This window comes from Empidonax traillii, unplaced genomic scaffold (genome assembly GCF_003031625.1).
Source record: "Empidonax traillii isolate 1590-97213 ecotype Southwest subspecies unplaced genomic scaffold, ASM303162v1 scaffold58:size1836614, whole genome shotgun sequence".
Taxonomy (NCBI): domain Eukaryota; kingdom Metazoa; phylum Chordata; class Aves; order Passeriformes; family Tyrannidae; genus Empidonax; species Empidonax traillii.
Genome location: NW_020955251.1, coordinates 245,563 through 265,259, shown reverse-complemented (window position 1 = coordinate 265,259; position 19,697 = coordinate 245,563). Strand labels below are relative to the sequence as shown.

At 39.6% G+C, this 19,697-nt stretch overlaps 1 protein-coding gene across 1 annotated transcript in view; it reads right to left on the bottom strand.

The window, feature by feature from the left end:
- The window catches only part of DPP6 (dipeptidyl peptidase like 6), a 245,207-nt gene that overhangs the window by 34,163 nt on the left and 191,347 nt on the right, over positions 1-19,697 (bottom strand). Inside the window, exons 9-16 of the mRNA XM_027879778.1 lie at positions 18,896-19,050; positions 17,654-17,751; positions 12,859-12,982; positions 11,988-12,026; positions 6,813-6,920; positions 6,137-6,228; positions 4,199-4,246; positions 1,946-2,064 (exon numbers count right to left, since the gene is read on the bottom strand). Of these exons, the coding sequence (XP_027735579.1) occupies positions 1,946-2,064; positions 4,199-4,246; positions 6,137-6,228; positions 6,813-6,920; positions 11,988-12,026; positions 12,859-12,982; positions 17,654-17,751; positions 18,896-19,050 (783 nt within the window). The remainder of the gene's footprint in view (positions 1-1,945; positions 2,065-4,198; positions 4,247-6,136; positions 6,229-6,812; positions 6,921-11,987; positions 12,027-12,858; positions 12,983-17,653; positions 17,752-18,895; positions 19,051-19,697) is intronic.

Below are 19,697 nucleotides of genomic sequence, written 5' to 3'. Positions count from 1 at the left end.
CTGCAAATGGAAATCCTACCAAGCTTTCTGTATTTTCCCAAGTATACATATTTTTTAAAAGCATCTGAATGGAGACACTTGACATTAGCTCCACAGCTCAAGCTGTTCTGTATTTGTGCTACAAAGACATTACTGTTTGAGAATTTAGTCCTGAATAATGAAAATTCAGACAAAGATATATTCAGCAGACGTAAACAGATCCAACCCTAAAGACCTTATAATTGAGGTATTGTTTACAGCAGATGAGAATCTGGCCCACAGTTTATTATCTTGTGTACTGGATTAATGAACACACTAATAAAACTCACCGATCTCTTAGGTATCATTGCAGGTTTTTGTGAATGAGATATAATGTAATCAAAAACATATCACCTCATAACTGCTGATAAGATCCTTTAGAAACCTTAATCTTGTTATGCACAAATGCTTCTAATTACAGTAAAACAATTATCTTGGTGCAAAGGAAATGGACACGGTCCCTGGTAGCTGATGACAGCTGTTCTTGAAATGAAAACAAGAGGAAAAATATGCAAGGATTTTCTTTTAAAGGGACAAACCTCATAAATATAATAATATTTACTACAGAACTGAATGTTTATTGAACAGTGACACTTCTCTGGGTATGTCTGCCATAACTATAGATCCAGATTTACGGGTAGCCCATAAAATTAATTAGTGCACTAAACTTTTAATGCTATTTTTCTGTACTGTGTTGTCAGGTATTTTTTTAATACCTCTAAATGCCCCCAGTGTGCACTTTGTTTTTCTCTCTTAGGGTAAGAACACATTTTTACAGTTGTCCAGATCCAGACAATTTGCTTGATACTATGGTAATCATTCTACTTCTCCACTTTATCTTAGTTATTTCCCATTTTGCCATCTCAGATATTCCTGTTTTATCCTTGGTGTTCACCACAGCTACTGGCAGTAATGGATATTTGCCAGTCAGAGAAGGGGCAGTCCACTGGATCAGATTGCTCAGAGCCCCATCCAACCCGGCCTTGGATGAGGTATCCACAACTTCTCCCTGTTCCAGTGCCTACCACCCTCGCAGTAAGAATTCCTTCCTAATATCCCACCTAAACCTACTCTCTTCTCTCCTGAGCTGTTGAAAATAAGGCATTTGTTGTTGGCTCCCTGCTTTTCAAGCCCTGTTTCAGAGGGTACACAGCCATATGAGAGGCTTCAGTCACAGCAGCAGATGACTGGGGTGTGTGCATTGTGTGTGCAATTTAGGATAATTAAGCAGAATTAAATTACATAGGATTAAATGCTATGGAGCTCTGCATTTAGTCCCAACAGAGCTGGAGGAAACTGACTTTTATGGCTCATCTCCTGAAATGTCTTCTATCCTTAGCCTATTGGATATTCTCAGGCATTTTCAACACAGGAAATCTCTGTTGGACCTGTAGATTATGCCAAGCAAAAATAAATTTATGATGAATGAGCAGGGAAGCACTAGATATTCTGTATTCACATTGTCCATTAGGCAGATTTCTGTAAACACCTTTTTCTTGGCAAACTCTCTTGTCATTGTAACTTACTTTGCATTCCCCTGTTTTTACACAGTATTGGAACTCAGTCCCAGCCACCCACAGTCAATCCCACCTTGCTGGCTTCTCTCTCATAAACTTTCTGATGTTTTATGTCCTCCAGGTTTTGCTATTACTTTAACTTAAGGATGCTTGGAGTGTCTAGAGGAATGTGCCTCTATCTTCAATATATGCACAGAAAAGGATTGCAAATACCTGCTTTGTAGCTACAAATAAAAATCCACAAAAGAAAGAAAAATATTAAGAGTAAAGCTTCAAAAGCAGAGTGACCCAGATATTTATGGCCAGTCTTTCAAAGTTGCCCACAGGTACACAGGATGTCTAAAGGTATCAGTGCTGGCTCTAAATCCCACCCTTGGGCACAGCAACTATAATAACAGAAGCCAACATACCTTCACATGTCAGGAGGAAGTATTCCAGGTTGCGGCTGAAGGATGCGCTGAAATAAGTGCAGTTTTCAATCAGATCACAGGACAGGCACCGCCTGTTGAAGTTTCCATTTGTGCTTGCACTGAAAAAGTTAATACAAGCCCATGAAGGTCACTGAGCAAATGTTGTCTGAAAGCAACATTATTTGAGCCTTCCTGTAGAACAAGAATATGAATGTAATGTGTCCAACATTAGTAAGAGACAAAGTATTTCCATTTGGTTGAGTTTAAATAGCAGTAATGGCTTTCTTTTTTTTTTTTTTTTTCTTTCCTCCTGCCTGAATGAAGAATATATAGGTGGATACTGATGTCATTTTGCAAGGTCAGGTGGTTTTGAAGGAAGGTATAGTTTTTAAAAGAAAATGATGGTTGCAATTGCACAAGAGGAAGTCATATTTTGGTGGATGAAGGCATGAAACAAAGGAGTGGTGTTTCTACACTTACAATAGACAATAAAGAGCTGGAATTGCTTTTTTTAAAGTTTCTTCCTGGTTGCCTTACTGGTCTGATTTGCTTGTTTCTGCCTCAGAGGCTAAATGCTTTTTTTGCAGTTTAAATAGTTGTTCTTATAGTATCCAAGTAGAAAGGACAGATTGTATTTAGGGATCTGCTGCTGAAGAAGGTAATGTGGCCTGTCCATATGCTCAGAAGTGCTTCAAAAAGTCTACTACATGTTGAAGAATGAATTCCTGATCATTAGCAAATATTACTAAGTATCATTTTGCACCACTGCAGCATTCTGAAACTTCAAGAATATTAAGTAATAGACCTTTCCAGTGTCAGTGTAAAGCAGGTGAGTGGTTTTTGCTACCATTTCAGGAGATGGGGCTGAGCAACTTTTTTAGGGCCACAGAGACTGAAATGAGTAGATCTTGTGTTCTTGTTCAGGCTCAGATTGTGTCTCTGACTTAAATCCTAATTAAATCTACTAAATCAGACACAAAAAAAGAAAAAAAAAAGAACTCTAAATGGATCTTCATCAGATATCAGCTGTCAGTGCTCCAGTGGAGCTCTGTCAGTGAACATATGCAAAGGTTGATGCCTTTGGGCTGGGACAAGAGACAAACTACCCAGAACAGAAAACCATCTCCCTGAAGTGAGACCAAGTTTAATGTAATCAAAGTAAGGTCAAGGGTGAGGTCAAGGACATTGAAATTTTGGGCATCTCTTTCTCTGTTGCCTATGTGGGGAGGCGAGACTGATGAGGCACCAGGGTGAGATTTGTGCCAAGATGAGGAGGGGTGGGAAGCACTTTGTCTCATGCCAGCAGCTCTTGAGCAGCTGTGCCTGGACTCAGTTTTTAAAGTGAGATTTTCTTCTCATTTCAATAGAAATGAAGGGTTAAGACATATAAATTTTTTCTTCAAGAAAAGAAACACTGAGCTGAGCTACTCTCAAAAAATTGGGGAGTGCAGTGAACAGGCACAGAGGTCTCAAAAGGGAAAAATGATTCAACTACAGGTAATTTTGTTTGCTCTGTTTTCCTTCCCACTGAGGAAAGAAAAAGGCATGATATCATGTGAGGGAAGGAAATTGTACTGACTGTCCTTTATCAGACAATACCATTGCCAACTCTGCCCTTCATTGCAGACGTTGTGATGGCAGCAGGGTGACTGAGAAGAGAAACAGGACACGTCGGATCATGATTCCAAAACGTTTGTTGAAAGGTTTGGGTGTCCTCCCCTTTGTAATCTGCTTCCACAATACTTCACAATAGCTACACTAGCAATAGCTGATTATGAAGCAGTCTTTTACTCATCATACACTTAGGGAGGATACTAAACTCTCTTGGAACTGCAGGGAAAGGTTTGTAAACATAACACACTGTTAATTCTTTCCAGTTTTGTGAAGAGGTGAGCTGCTATCAAATTTCCATGAAAACCGCTATCTGAAAGTGTAAGAACAGTTTATACCATTAGTTTATGTAATTCTGAATTCTTTCAAGTGTGGAAAGTTTTGTGACAGTCAACCTTAAGACTAATTTAAAATTTGCATTACTATGAGAAAATTGCTAAAGGTAAAACATTTCCAAATGTCAAGAGCTTTGTTCACTATGGTTACGCTGTTCTGTCTATTCCAGTAACACACTGCAAGATCTTGCAATGCCATTAAAGACAAAAACTTAAGAAACTGCTCCTATTGCAACTGCTTATGCAATGATTTGTGTAAGACTGAAGAAATGGGAAGTTCTGCATGTGAGGTTAGCAAGGCACATACCTGTATAAATGTCTCCTCCTCGGCAAATCTTCTGTGCTGTGGAAATAACTGGGGGGGGAAAAATCAAAAGGCAATTGCATCATTAAAACTGTGTTTAGAAGTACCTCATGCAACAAAATCTTCATTCACATCACTATTTTCCTGATCTTGTAAAGGCAAGGAAAGTTTAAACTGAATTAGAAAAACATAGAGAGGGACACCACTGCAGAGGCTCAAGCAAGGATCTCATAGAATGCACTGCAGTTAAAACAAGCACGGAAAAGTTTGAGTTCTAAACTGGTCCTGTCAGTGAACCAAAAAGGATCAAGTGGATAAGTGAGAGACATCCACATTTTTACATTAAGATTTATGGCTCAGAATTTCCTTTAAACATGTTTTCTTTCTTTTTTTTAAGAACCAGTTTTTACTTCTCTGACCACCTTTTATTCTTTCCAGAGTTAAACAGCAAACCAGGGCCTGATGTGAAACCCACTGAAATGTCCTCTTAGAAAAAGGGAAGGCAGAGTAGGAAGCAGAGTAACACTTCATTGTCCTTGTTTTGTGCTGAGACTGTGGTGAGCTCCTTTCTGGATGTTTATCCCAAAGCCCTGTTGTACAGTGGCTTCTGAAGGCAATGCAGAGGTGCTGCTGGAGGTGGCCAACCTCAGTCCAACATGTGGGGACGAACTGATCCCCCAGATGCCACTTCATGTGAGTAAGGGTGGACCACAGGAACAAATATGGCATCTATGGGGTGAGTCATATTCATCCCTGCTGATCTGCGTCCAACCAGCTGCACTTGCCTAGGCATACTTTTTGATTGCACAAATTGTACGTGGTGTTTTCTGCTTGGCTGGCCAGTTAAAGTGCAAATAAGACTTTGGTGCCAGTTTGCTGCTTAGACCACTCCTGGAAGTGTTCAAAGTCAGGTTGGATGGGGGCTCTGAGCAAACCTGGTCCAGTGGAAAGTGTCCCTGCCCATGGTAGGCAGGGAGTTGGAACTAAATGATCTTTAAGGTCCCTTCCAGCCCAAGCCACTCTATGACTCTGTGTTTCTATGGTTCTATATTGTACAGAGTTATTGGCAATAGAGAGCATTCAAAACCTTGAAGAAGCATTGTGCTTTCAATGAGCACTCAAAGTTTATTATATTCCAGAGACTTTTACTCAAGTTTCAGTGACCTTAAGTAACTCAGAGGTGAGAACCTTGCATCCACCTGAAACTTTGCCTGGAAAGGAATCTATATGTTATTTGATTCTAGAAAGCATTGCAAACATTTTATTATGTGATTTCCTGAAGTGTATTTGAAAAAGTGAGTATTTACAGAAGTTATTTTACAAGCACAAAGGGCAGGTGTGAAGAAGGGTGAGAAGGGTGTGTTTTTTGTGGTTTTGTTTGTTTCGTCTTGTTTGTTTATTTTTGGTTTGAGGTTTTGGTTGTTTGAGGTTTTGTTTGTTTTGGTTTGGGGTTTTTTTTGTTTGGTTGGTTTTTCGTTTTTTGTGGTTTTTTTTGGGGGTGTGTTTTGTTGGTTGGTTGGTTGGTTTGGGTTTGTCTGTTTGTTTAATTCTACCTAAGTTTTTTTTTTTTTTTTTTTTTCCTAATGCATGGATAATTTTGCAAGTCAACAAAGGATTCTTTCTAAAACTGACTAGCTGGGTGGTCAATGAAAATGGACTTCTTACCTTCAGAGTCTAAATTCAGAAGTTGCAGCAGGAGAAATTACTCCTCTGTGCAAATATATTTAATGTTCACAGAAAGAGAAGTCTGAACTGTACAGATAAAATCAAAGTAATACAAGATATATATAATGGTGTGAGAGGTTAAGCCAGCTTCTCCTGCTTTCTTATCTCCACCTCATGCTCATACATTTCGCATGAACACACAACATCATTGTAACTGACCCCACAGCCCAGGGCCAAACAAGGGAAGACTGATTTGTCAGGCCAACGTTTACTTACATTTTATGCCTCTTTTCATCATATGCCAGTATCTTTGTCACATCCCAGTCACCAGATGTAATAGCCTGTAAGTTGTCACTGCTACTGTTGGGCTGCCAGAAAGAAAAGAATGTCAGATTTCTTTATTCTTAAAAGAAGATATCTGAGCAAAGCTCCTCTTCTAAAGAAGAAACCTCTTTTGACTCCACTGCCCATGGAAAATAAACCTCACATCTACAATTTCTACCACCCCACCTGCTATTTCCATGAATCTGGAGGCATAGCAATAATAGGGAGTCAGAATCATCTTAACCATAACTTCACTGAAGATAATTACATGAATTCAGCACAGAGCAGCTTCAAACCCTTTCCTCTAATCCAGCGAGCCCACATGCTTCTAATTAATTTTTTATGGCAGGGCAGCAATTTACTTATTCATTTACAACTGAGGTGGTATTAAAAAAAAAACAAAACAAAGCAATGATAATGTTTGGAAAGACACAGTTGGTTGACCTTTTTTCTTCTAAGTGTTTAATTTGTAAATCCATGTTATCTCATGCCCAATAAAGCATCATTGAAGTTTTTTTTTGCCTTTATGCACAAAACCTTTCTATACTTGCACCTCCCAGTCTTGCCGGTGGAAGTACAGATAGTACTTTTTATTGCTGTCTGCCTCGGGTGGCAGTGAGTGGGTTACCTGTGATGATGACATGGCGATGTGGTAGAATTTCCCACGTCCTCCCTGGGGAATGGCTCGGACAAAGAAAAACTTCCGACCGTCCTTGGAAAAAATCGGCTCTTCGTTCTGTATAAGCAGCAAATTTAAGGATTGTTTTACTGCTCATTTACTGTATTTAGAGTTGCTCAGCCCTCCAGACCCTGGTGAAATTAATTCACAGTGAAACAGAAAGGGCTCCTTGACAGCAACCTGAGGCAAACAGAAAGCCCACTGAAAACTGAAGAAAGTTTTGAAGATTATTGCTTCTGGCTCTTGGGAAAGCAGACACTTTTCAGCTCTGGGAATACCGAGACAGGCAACAAGGAGAGTTTCTTTGCTATAAAGTCAATTCCCATTTGCAAAGCCAAAAGTACACATATACAGCTGACTGCCTGGGGCAGTTGGAATACAGCCTTTAGAGCTCGTTTGAACCTTGCTGGCACAAGTATGACAAACCCTGTTTACTCTGTTGGAAGAAGGGATTTGTTCCTGTCCTGGAGGAAACACAACTAGCAGCATCTAACTGCTGTCTTTTTCTCCTGTCTTACAAATGCTTATCTCGCTGAATTATTTATGAAGGAGAGGATCTCTTGCAGAACTGTCTTGACACAGAGCTCCCAGGTGAATGTGGTGATTGACTTTTATTGGGTGACTAGAACTTTCAACCAGAGATAGAAGAGACTCAGCAGAAGGAAAATCAAACACCACATATGGCAAGCAAGCATCTCCTGGAAGGATGTCTTCTTTTTGTAGAGGAACCCTGAGGCACATGAGAAGTGACTGCATGAGATGGTTGAACAGCAGGCTACAAGGGAAAGCAGAAGGATGGTCCATATGGTGTGACACAGGAGCACTGTACCAAGGGAACTGGCCACATGAAGCTTACTCTGAATCTCGAGAAGTTGGGACTAAATAAGGGGCTAAACCTCTGCTGAAACTCTCCTGTGATATCAGGCTTTTCTGTGGCTGGATGAGCCCTGCCTTCCTTGGCCTGGCTTTGTGGACCCTTCTTCTTCCAGGGAAGTCAACAGGGAGACTGTTGCTCAGCCTCTTCTGGGTCCTCCTTTGGTTTAGTGTTAATCAAATACCGTGGCTTTCTGCTTGGCTCGCGCCAAGCAGAATTTCATTGTACTGGGAGACTTATGGCTCACACAAACACCTACAGCAAAGGAATAAACATTTTTATTTCTCACAAGCTAGCACATTATTCTTACTGTATGTGCCTTTGCTCCCAGTTCCTTACTGATTAATTCTTTTCCACTATTTATCAGATTTATCAATGCTCCATTAGGTGTTCAAATTGTTCCTTTTTCCTTTTATTTTCCCCTGAATAGGTTTTCAGTATAGTTTAAAATATGCCCATTTACAGTGTCTTTCAGCTCTAGGAAATAATGGTTTCATTTGTTTCTGACATTGTTCTGGAACCCAAAACATGAAACTCTATATTATTTCCAAATGTCTTTCATGACATGAGAAAACTCATTGAATAATGACTGTGATAGCTCGGGCAAACCTTCTGCTCGACAGGTTTTCTTTTACTGAGGAAAGTAGCTATGATTTCACCCTCCATTTCTGTATCTGTGCCTTCTGCATTATGTATTCCAGCAATACATCTCTGCCAGCAAGAGCAGGCATTGTGCAGATGAGTTTGAGGTTCATTCAGAGTTACAGGGAAAGGAGTTTTGTGGCACAGGTGACAGATGTGAGGTTTTAGCACTGGGCTGATGTTGCAAGATGGGCTGTTTGCACGTTCCTGTTACTGGGAAGACAACACATTAATGCAATCAGAACTTTGTGACAGAGACAACGACAGATCCCAGGTGGTAAATGAGGGGACAGGCTGAAATTCTCTTGTAACAGGATTTTTTACTGTAGGGAGCTACACTGAGCACATAATTAAAATATTCTGCATGTGATATGAACTGGCTGAGGCGTTGGTCAACTATTATTGACTGAATCCCACAACAGCTGTAAAACAGAACAGCTCTCCTTGAAAATAATAGAACAGTTTAATGCTAGTAAAAGAAAATACTTCTGCTATGCAGCAGGTAGGGAATGTTTAGAAGTTTTTGCCACAGGAGGTTTACAGAAGCTGCTGGTATGAGAAGGTGCAAAAAGGGATTGAAGAAACTCATGTTTCATTAATAGATCTTAAGGGGAATAGACATGGTTATAGTCTCAAATGTCTTTTATCTTTCCATTGTAGATGATGGTGAAATATGAGAGGAGTGGACTGCAGAAAGCAGACAGGTCACACACTGTCCTTAAATACATCAGCTGCTCTGCCTGCTGAGGACAGAATGACGGGACAGAGGGAGCAGTAGTGAGACCCTGTAGGACACTCCTGAAGTCCTTACGGCTCTTATTGTCCTTTTGCTCAGCCAGATCTCCAAATTTAGACAAATGAATTCTGCCCAAATAGCCAAGGCCAGTTTCCAGAAACCCTCTGCAGATTTAAGCAAGATTAAATGTCTGTCTTTTATGCTCAGAAGTGCACAAGCAAATATATAAATAAAAGTAAGAAGTAAGAACTCCCAGAGTCCCTAGACAGTTCTAGTGAACATGAGTCACCTCATCTGACAAAGAGTGACAGATGCTTTCTAGGAAATCCTGTGTAAATACTGTATATTTCTCATCATGTTTTTAGTAGTTTATCCTATTTTTCAGCTACACAGACAGTGACTGCTGTATTTCTCTTTGCCTGTGTTGGGGAGAGGCTCTCCAAAGATTTTGGGCTTGCATAAAATGTATTCATGAACTTAAGCCCACAAGGAAATGCGAGCACTTACTGTGACCTTCCACAGACAATTAAATGCCACTGAGTCACCAAACCACAATAACAAAAGTCAAGTTCGTGAGTTGCACACCCTATCTCAGAACTCCCAGCATTTCAGGCAGCTGAAAAGAAGTCAACCCTTTCATCCTTGGAGACTCCCTCATGTCCCTGGTATCATCTCCTTGTCTCCTGCTCCCAGCTGACTGTGAACTTTATCCCTATTCCAGGAAGACCAGATGCACTTAAATTCCCTAGAAAAAGGTAAAGCCTATGTATGCTTTTCAAACCATGTGTATGGAGTACTTTGAAGGGTTTTTTTTTAAAGGAAAAGGCAAGCAATTAGACTCCTTGGTCCTACTGATTTAAAACTGGGGTATTTCTCAGAAGGAGGCCTGGTCAACGGACCACACAGAGAAAGCTGGACAACCAGGCAGTGGGTGTCTTCTTCAGGGTGAGATGAATCCTGCCCAGGGTCTCTTGATTGTGTGACCCCACTGCTCGCCACACTGGCTGTCTCCAGAGGGGATTTGGCACCTGGCTCATATGCATATATACTAAAATGTCTCAACCAAGGAGTCTTCATCCCGAGCTGAGTCACATTCCTGAGCTCCTTCAGTAGCTGCCTGATGTGCAATTCATCTCCTTCTTGAAGAGGTTAGTGGATCCACACTAGCATTTAGCATTTTCACATCATTCTCAGAGTCAGACACGCCATGAAAATAGTTTTCCAGTTATCTAGATTAATGTGTCATAAAATAAAAGGTAAATACAGAAAATACAATTATCTTAGTGATCATATTCAGCCAAACCTAGAATTTTAAGTGATTTTGTTGTCATAAATACAGGGGGAAGAGCTCTATAATTCTTCAGACTCTTATAAAAGCTTTTGAATGGTGCTGTCAAATGTCTCCAAAGTCCATAGAAAATGTTATCTTAGTTTAGTACTGAGATGTCTGACTCATTTGGCTGTAATGAACATCCTCCTCTAACACCAAACTAAGTGTGTGCTCTCAATATAAGTATATGCTCTTTGGAGATATAGTAAACCAAAATATATCTCCCTGGAGCAGGCCCATTAGAGACTGACAGATCGTTTACTTCAGCTATTGAGGATAAAACATCATCTTTTAATGCCTGTCCCACAGTAGGGAAGTAACTAAAGAACCATAGCAGTGTAAAAACACAAGTTCTGCTCTACAGTATTAATTCTATAAAACAGAAGTTCTACTATACTGTAGTAAATAGAAGTGAAAAGATTACAGCTATCCGTCAACTTAAAAAATAAATGAATCCTATTTTTATTATTTTCTAATATATGATACCTTGGCAATTTATCTCCTAATTTGGCTTGTCTTTCAAGCTTTTGTTTCCTACTCAAGCCAACACGGTTCTTATGAATGTAAAGAATACTTCAGCAGCATTATTACTCTATACCTTTGCACACCAGCAAAAGATTACTTGAAATTCCTGGAGCACAAATTCCATTTCCACTGTACAATCAATTTTTGTCTGGATCACACACAGCCCATTGCTGTAGGACAGCCTCTGGAACAGAGGAGAGCATTGCTCTTGCCATGAGCTGATGTAGTGTCATTTCTACACGTTCTTGGCTCCTCTGAACAAGCTGTGACAAAAATGTGAAATGCTTTAAATCTGGACTTGGAAAAATATACGGTAGAAGATCTTTATCAGACACGCTGCTCCCTGTCTGGCATTCACACAATGCCTGAAAAACAGTTCAGTGTTATGGCTGAATTGGTATCACAGCTTCTCTCTTAAGAACAGCTTAATCAAATCCGAGGTCACTTCACAAACTGACTCCTGGGCAAGTTTAAATATCACAGAATCACACAGAGCATGCTGAGTTGGAAGGGACCCACAAGGATCATCGAGTCCAACTCTAAGCCCTGCACAGGACCATCCCCAAGAGTCACACCATGTGCCTGAGATATGATCTTTAAGAGACTTAAAATGTCCTATCTGCATGATTTTGTCTCTCAAGACAAAAGAATCTCAATTAAAATGACCAGAAACAACCCCCATACTGTTTAAATCATTATCAGTCTCAAGGCAGGGTATGAAGGACCTCTGAGGTTATTGAGTCCTACACAGATACTGTCAGTGGGTGAATTTACACCATCAGCTTTTCATCTCTTTTAAATCCAAGTAAATTGCAGGCTAAGAACTAAGAACTATTGAAGATGGCATCTTCAGTAACAACTTGTTTGTTACTGAGAGACTCTTTTCCATTATACAGATCATGCCATCTTCCAAGTATCTTTTTCAGGTCTGGAAATCAGTTTTTCTCCTTGGTGGAAAACACAGTGAAACAAAAAAACCTGCCAAAAACTTGACCACGAGGAGAAGATCATTATTACCTGTCTGTGTAGCCAGGCATCACTCTCATCTTCATGTTTCTAAAACAGAAAAAGATCATTAATACAATACTTGTCATGTATTACGTTTTGCTCATCAGTGCAAGAAGCTGTTGAATTGAATTTGAAAGGTTGTTCAGAAATACAAGGAAATTGTTTCAACATGTGCTTCAGGAGTGGAATTCAGGGGCTCCTCTCTTTGCCTTTACTCTCTAATAAATAAGCATGCACTAGATCAAGAAAACATTTTGCTCATACAGACCAAACACATAAATCCGTAAGATATATTACTCCCCAAAGAAATAAAGCTTTTAAAGATATAAATAAAGGTTGAAATGATAGTTGCTAAGAAATTTTCTGTACAGTGTACTCGATACACAGAATTGCATCATTTTTTTCAAGGGAGGGTATATCAGGAAAATTTTCTACTGTGGAAACACCTATGTCAGTTTAAAAGATAGAATCTGCTAATACAGAGCGTATATCCATATTTATATTAGTGCATTTACAGAAGGGATTAATTAAAAACAATTAAAATGTGTGTAGATGAACATGAGCTGGTTTTAATGACATTAAATATATATAATGCAACCAGAATGTTGCAAAAGTGTTCAGGTTACAAACTTCTGAGATGTGTCTGTATACAGGTATTTTAAGACAAGTAATCACTCTCTCTCTCTCACACACAAGAGTATTCTTGGCTTTCTAGCTGTTAAAAATAAATTTAAATATTGCAAACATTGTTTATATTCCGTGTCTGCCCAAATAAATATGTGCCAGCTAACTAATGTGTCACAAGGTAAAATAAATAGTTTCTCCTTCCTTGGGTTACGAAAACTGATGGCAAGTGACCCCCTTTGCTCGTCTCTCCTACCTTTGTGCAAACCCCAGTGGTGGCATCGCACAGCGTCAGGATTGACACGTTCTGGGCCCTGTTCAGCCAGTTTACTGCCACCTTGGTGCTGGTCGCCCACTTCACCATGGTTATGTAGTAGTCCCTGCAAACACAGACATAAATGAACCAAATCACAGTCCTGCCATCCTGATGAATTCCCGCACGGCAGAGCAGCTGGGGGCTGCCACGGGCAAACGGTCCAGGAGAGATCTCTGGTTATTAAGAACATTGTGTCTTGATGTCTTCAGGCTGCCTTATGTATGTATTTCAACCCCTAAAAATGACACTTTTAAGGCTGTGAAGGTGTTTTATCTGACACTTCTGAAAGTTATTATCAAAGAAGTGACGACTACGGAGAGAAAGAATCTTTCAAGCTATTCTGTCTTCTGGGAAGGATTGAAATGCCCGGAGCTACAAATTTATGCACAGGTGGAAAAGAACTTGCAAACAGTTTCCATTCTGAGCACACTAACTGGTTGACTCAGACCCACCACCACCAATGGCTGGATTCTTTATGCTTATGAAAGTTAAGGGCCTTTAATTATGCCAACTGCACACCTAAGTATCCACAAGTGGATCCTTGCATTAAAAGGCAGACACCAAGAGGGATAGAGTTGGGAACAACATGAGATTTCTGTAAAGCAGATGCAGCTGGTTGTCATAAAGCAGAGATGTGAGGGTTTGCACTGGCAAACCTCCCACACTCCCAGCACCATCCTCTATGGCTGGACATATTCAGGTTGTGAAACCACTTGAAGTAAATCATGAGTGTGGGCTGCACAGTCCTGTGATCAACACCTTCAGGAAAAGTCCTGTGCACTAAGTGAGCGGTGGAACCACACAGGCTGGGATGGAAAATACAGGATCAGGAATAAATTCGCTGATGGTCGCCTTCTCAGAGCCAGGGTGTGGTGATGTCCACCTCTGCAGCAATTCAGGGCTCCACCACTTTATTTGTAGGGTACAGCTCTGGCTGAGTTGTCAAAGCTGGTGATGCTATAATATACTGCTGGGCTATGTGGGCCAAAGACATCCTTAAATTATGATACGACATTTTACAGCATACAGTCTGTAAAAAATTTATTAGTTCATTTGTTTGCTATAAAATATGTATAAGGAATTGTTGCTCTCATTGGAAATAATGTGCTGTGCCACTGAAAAGTACTTTGTGTTCTGGCAAGCGCTCCTGCACATACTGAATAGAAAGGGCAAAACCAGAAAGGCCTGTTTGTCTAGAAAAATAACAAGTTGGAAATTGATTTTGTAGTTTTCAGTAATATTTACTGTTGGAAATTGGCTTGGGAAAAATAACAAAAGACCTCAACACTTGCATCCAGTGCACAGGAGGGAAGGATATGTCCAGGTGAGACAACGGCAGTCTGAAAATTTAGTGCCTGAAATAAAATTGTAATTTTACTCTATATCTGCAACAGCATGGGTCCTAAGAGGAAAAAAACAACAAAGGAAAATTAAACTGTATAACTGTCTCTTTTTTTCTCTCCAGAATGAACTGACCAGATTCAGCCTCCCCAGAAAAGGAAAGTGAATTTAGTACCTGTTGTGGCTTGGAGCCTTTTTTACATATTTCTGATTTAAAGTTTCAAGGTAATATATTCAATTTTTATATCCCTCTCACTGTTTAAACACAGGAACCATGTTTTTTCTCGGGAACTTTTAGCTGTTATTTTAGGTGACTCAAGAGCTTCCTTAACACCCTAAACAAAGGCACAGAGTCTCAGTTTCTCTTTGAAGCCTCTCCCAGCCATCAAGACCACAGATAACCCATCCTGCAGATAACTGCAGCTACTTGCATATTCAGTATTCTCATTTCTGAGTAGTGTTGAGTCTTTCATTTATTTTCCTTCACATCTCCTCTGTAGGACAACCAAGTTTTATGGTTCCCATTTTGCAGAAGAAAATGAGACAATAAGGTGTGATTCATCTCAGTTAATTTTAAACACCTGCTGCTCCAGCAGCTGCACTGGTTGAGCAGCCAGTGGGGAGAAATGAGAAGTCAGTGCCTTTCCCAAGCCCTCTCCACCTGATCTATCCCAGATTTTAAATGGAGCTGATTTAAGGAGAACCTATTCCCTCCCATAAAGCAAAATCTAGACCCCATCCCAGTAAAGACACTGGTGGCTGGGTTTGCAATCATCTGAGATACACCCTTGTTCAAATCCCAGCTTTCCAGGGCTGCTTCCTGGAGGTATGAGCCGAAAATATTAGGTATGAATCCAAAACATGAGGTATGAATCTATAATACGAATAATTACACTATGGCCACAGTAATAAAGCCATAAACACCACAAAGAACACAGTGATATATTATGTGGCCAAGTGACAGCCCATGGTCTCTGGGGCACAGATGGCTCCTGCCTCAGATCCAGGCTGGAGTTATCTGAGTTTCTTCATTATTTATTTGTTCCTGGCCTATGCAAGGACCAGTGACAATTTATGCACTCTGGGGAAATAACACGTTTCTTCATTCGCCACCTGAGATGCAAATATGACATGAGAGACAAGCTGGGTCATGATCCAATTCTGACCATCTGATGATGTAATTCTTGAGGTTCAGTGGTTTTCAGGCATTAAGTGTTATAATATTTTTTTATTTTTCTTTTCCCTGTAATTTCCACCCCTTTCTGTTTCTCATAGAAAAATATGACTTGGAGAAAATATGGTAAAAATGTTCACAATGAAAGATTTTTAAAAAGGAAAAGTTATCAATATTGTACATTTCCCCCCAAAATATGTCTCCCATCATCAGCTCTGGTTTTTGGTTTTCTTTTAACTGAAAAATATCTAATTTCTGTGGAAAATTTCAGACGTCTTTTAATTTTTAAAGAAAGAAGACCATGGCATATCTCCACTTTATTATCTGCTTTATTAATTGTACTAAATCACTTTGCTCCAGATAAAAAGAACACGAAATACCACTCTGTCCATAGATCATCTACGTGAACTGCCTGAGAACATCGAAATGCTTCAGACAGGACGTGCCTGCTTGGAGATCCTTATCACCAGCTTCTTGAAACTCTCTTCTGTAACTAACTGTACAGTACATCCCTCTTGCCTGTTTTAATGAAATGTTATCACACTAATCCTCCCATTTCAGAAAACATATGCATAATGAAAATGCACCCCTATTGCTCTAGCAGCACTGCTTCTATCATGCCCTCGAGATGGCAATTGCTGTGGCTTTGATGAAACATACAGACACTAATTAATTATGATGTATTTTGCATCGTTTTGCAATATTGATTGCGACCAAATAAAGTATGGCCACCCGTAACCCTATAGAACAAATTTATTAACAACACTTGGATCCTGCAGTCTGAAGTTATTGCTGTAATTAAAATGTTTCTGAGTCTCTCTGTTTACAGAGAATGTTACCAACAGGGAAATTATATTGTCCGGGAGATGCCGTTCTGATACTGCCACGGGGATGCTGTGATGGGAATACTGTGATCCTGAACTCCTTCCTGCTGTATACAGGTCTGAAGTTGTATTTTTGAAAGGAAATTGCATTTGTGCCCCTTTGGTTCAGTCGTAGGTCGTACATCTTTTGTTGCATAAATGGATTTGGAGTATTTTAGAGTTATTCACTGTAAACATGTTCTAAGGGTGACAGTAGCTTTCCTATTGAAGAAAGGAATTCTCACCGTAAATAATCCCACTGGTTAAGTGTCCTCCCATCAGATGACTATGCAGCCTTGTCCACAGTCCCTATATCCTTATCATGCACAATGAAGGTCACACCTACATCCCCCCAACTGCCCTGATTTGTTAGCCCTGTGCTGTAACTGTCTTTATTGGACTGGAATGACACTAATTTAGCTATCAGCTGAAAAACATGAGCATGCACATCGGCTGGATGCTCCTACAGGAACAAGTGATGTGCCTGGGAATGAAAATCCTACAGCACTGCATATGGAAGGGTTGCTGTGGATACTTTAGATGTAGAAACAGGGTCTGATTTTGCTTGCCCTTCCACAGAGCTATTTTAAGTTTAAATCAAAGTTACTGAAAATCTGGATTTGGGTTCTAATCTCCAGTCTCTGCACAGAAGAGCACCATGCACTACCTAAAGCTGCTTCTCTCGGGAACAACGTAAATGTAGCTCAATGTAAACAAACACAAATACCAAACACAAGCTTTGGCCACATGCCCAAGTCCAAGCCAAACTTTTAAACTGCTGCTGAATGCAGACTTAAGCATCTAATTAGAAATGGATTTCTAAGTAGTTGGCTGAATTGCAGGCCAGCTTCTAAAATACACAAAGAACAGAGAAAAGCTTTCTTTCTTATTGTTAATAAAGATCAGGCAATATATTTGCAGAATGTCCACCTGGTTTCATTCCTGTGTTCACATCATGAAGGAATGAGCTCGTGTTTGCTGTGCTATAGGGTGCCCTGTTTCTGCTTCATGGTCTCTCATACAGGCTGCAGACAACACCCCTCCCATAATGCCTGTGATTCCAAGTGGAATGAAGGTGTCCTTATAGATCTGGGGACATTCTGTCAAGTTCCCTAAAAATAACCCTACTCCAAAGTCAGTTTGTGTCACAGCAATTTCAAATGAAAAACTAATAATGCTAGGCAAAATAGAAGTAAAAAGAGAAATAATTTGGAAAAAAAAATTAAGCAGCTTTATACAAAATGAACCTTTTTTTATAGCAGCAGAGAAAGAAAAATGATCTAAAAAAAAAGTCAGGCTCTGATCTAAAACCCCAAGACAACTGGGATCCAGCCCTCCAGGGTGAGAAAGCACCTACCTCATCCTCTGATCATCTGGTGGAGTCATTTCCAGGTCATGGGTGGGTCCATTCAGACCAATCACATGCAAAGAAATAGTTGGATTTTCCATTCCAGCCTGGATTTTAAAATAAGAATAAATTAACACATCATATACAACACAGAATGGTTTTGATTTATTAAATCCCCATGGATTACACTGATTTTGATTTATTACATCCCCCTGCAACTGTAGTGATGTTGCACAGTGTGGAGAGGTCAGAGAGCACAAACAAGTGGTAATTTACTTAGGATACTTGGTAAAAAAAAATTCTACTTTTCATGGCAATTGGAAATATTGCTATTTCATGCACCTTTTCATAAAAGATTGTCTAACAGGATGATCGTTGATATACTGATTCATTTTGTACTGCAGGAAAGGGCCACTGAACCACTGTGATTTCCACAAGACCTGCATGCATGTGGATATCTCTCCTGCTAAATTATGGTTCAGTTTGGACCAGCATGTGAGGTCTTGGGTAATCAGTGCTTATAGCAAGACATCCAGAAGAAATGGCTGCAACAGACACCCCTGTACTGCTTTAGAGCAGAAAATTACAGCAATAAGAGTGGCAGTGTGTCTGTACTGGTAGAGAGCTGTGCTGGTGCTGTGCACCCACTGCAGGTCTCCACATTAAGGATAGAATGGCTCTCAAATCTTTTCTGTCTTTCACTGTGTTTGTGTAACGCTCAGGCACTACAAGGCTCTGAAAACAGACTATGTTTCCTCCACCTTAGGCCATCCTGGATATTCTAAGGAAGACAAAAGAGTGCATTTTCCTTCTACTGTTTTTTTTTTTTAATTTATTTTAATATAGAATATATGTATGTATGTATGTATGTATCCAACTATCTCTAAATATAGAAATTTATCTATATACAGAAATATATATAAATATAGAAATTCCAACAACCCCATTCTAGCATGGAAACACAATTGCTTTTTTTTTAATGTGTAAAAAGAAAGGATTTTTTGAATTTTATTTTCATTATATTTAGAATTACTCATACTCATGGAATCAGAAAACTGCAATTTTACAAATGCAGCTAAAGAGTAATGGAGACCACATTCACTGGGGAGCAGCTCATCTTCCCTTAGATCTGTTTATTTTCATTGCTTATCAGTGTGCACCATTATGCAGTCCCCTGTCTGAGCCTACTGGAAAGAAAAAATAATTTATTTCTGATAGAGCAACGGGACTGATTATTTTATTTTCCCTTACCTTTGGATAATGATACGTTTTAACAGTAGGGTAAAGGCTGCCGGTGTATATCGGGATCTCCATGGTGGGGACTCTGGAGGCATTAATTGTTGCATATGCTAACCTGGTGCCATCAGGAGACCACCAATGAGCAATGTGAGTCTTCAAGATTTCCTCTAATTAAAAAGGAAAAAAAAACAAGGAGAGAACAGAAAAAAAAAAGGGCTATTAGGGGTAAATTACTAGTTAGCAATAAATTAAGCAGCGTAGATATGAAAATCCCAGTCTAATCACAGCACGGGGAGGATGCCACACGAATATCAATTAAAAATACTCATCAAATTATGCCATATACACAAATGAACACAATTGATAACAATTACTCTGTATTTATAGGCTATTAAACATAATTACCTTGCTGAAGAAACATCAAATTATTCATATTATTGTATGTATTCATGGCAACATAAAAGGCCCTGCTACTCCTGCTATGTGTCCTGCACGTGGATACAGTTCACAATGTCATACTAGACAGCTATCAATCAATTCAAACAGTGTTTATGCTTAGATACAAGTGCTTCAGCAACAATTTAATTATTCCAAAGTTCTGTTGCCAGTTGGGAACAAACAAATATAGCAATTTTCTAATACTCAGTAAAGGCTTCTTTACAGGATACCAGGCTTTGGAGTCTGTGGCTTGAATACCATCTTGACTTTTATCACTATTTCACTTTTTAAGACACTTTGCAAAGCAATTTTCCATAAGTAGCCAAGATCAGATCCTGATCCTTTTTACCACTGAATTTTGGGATTATAGGGTTTT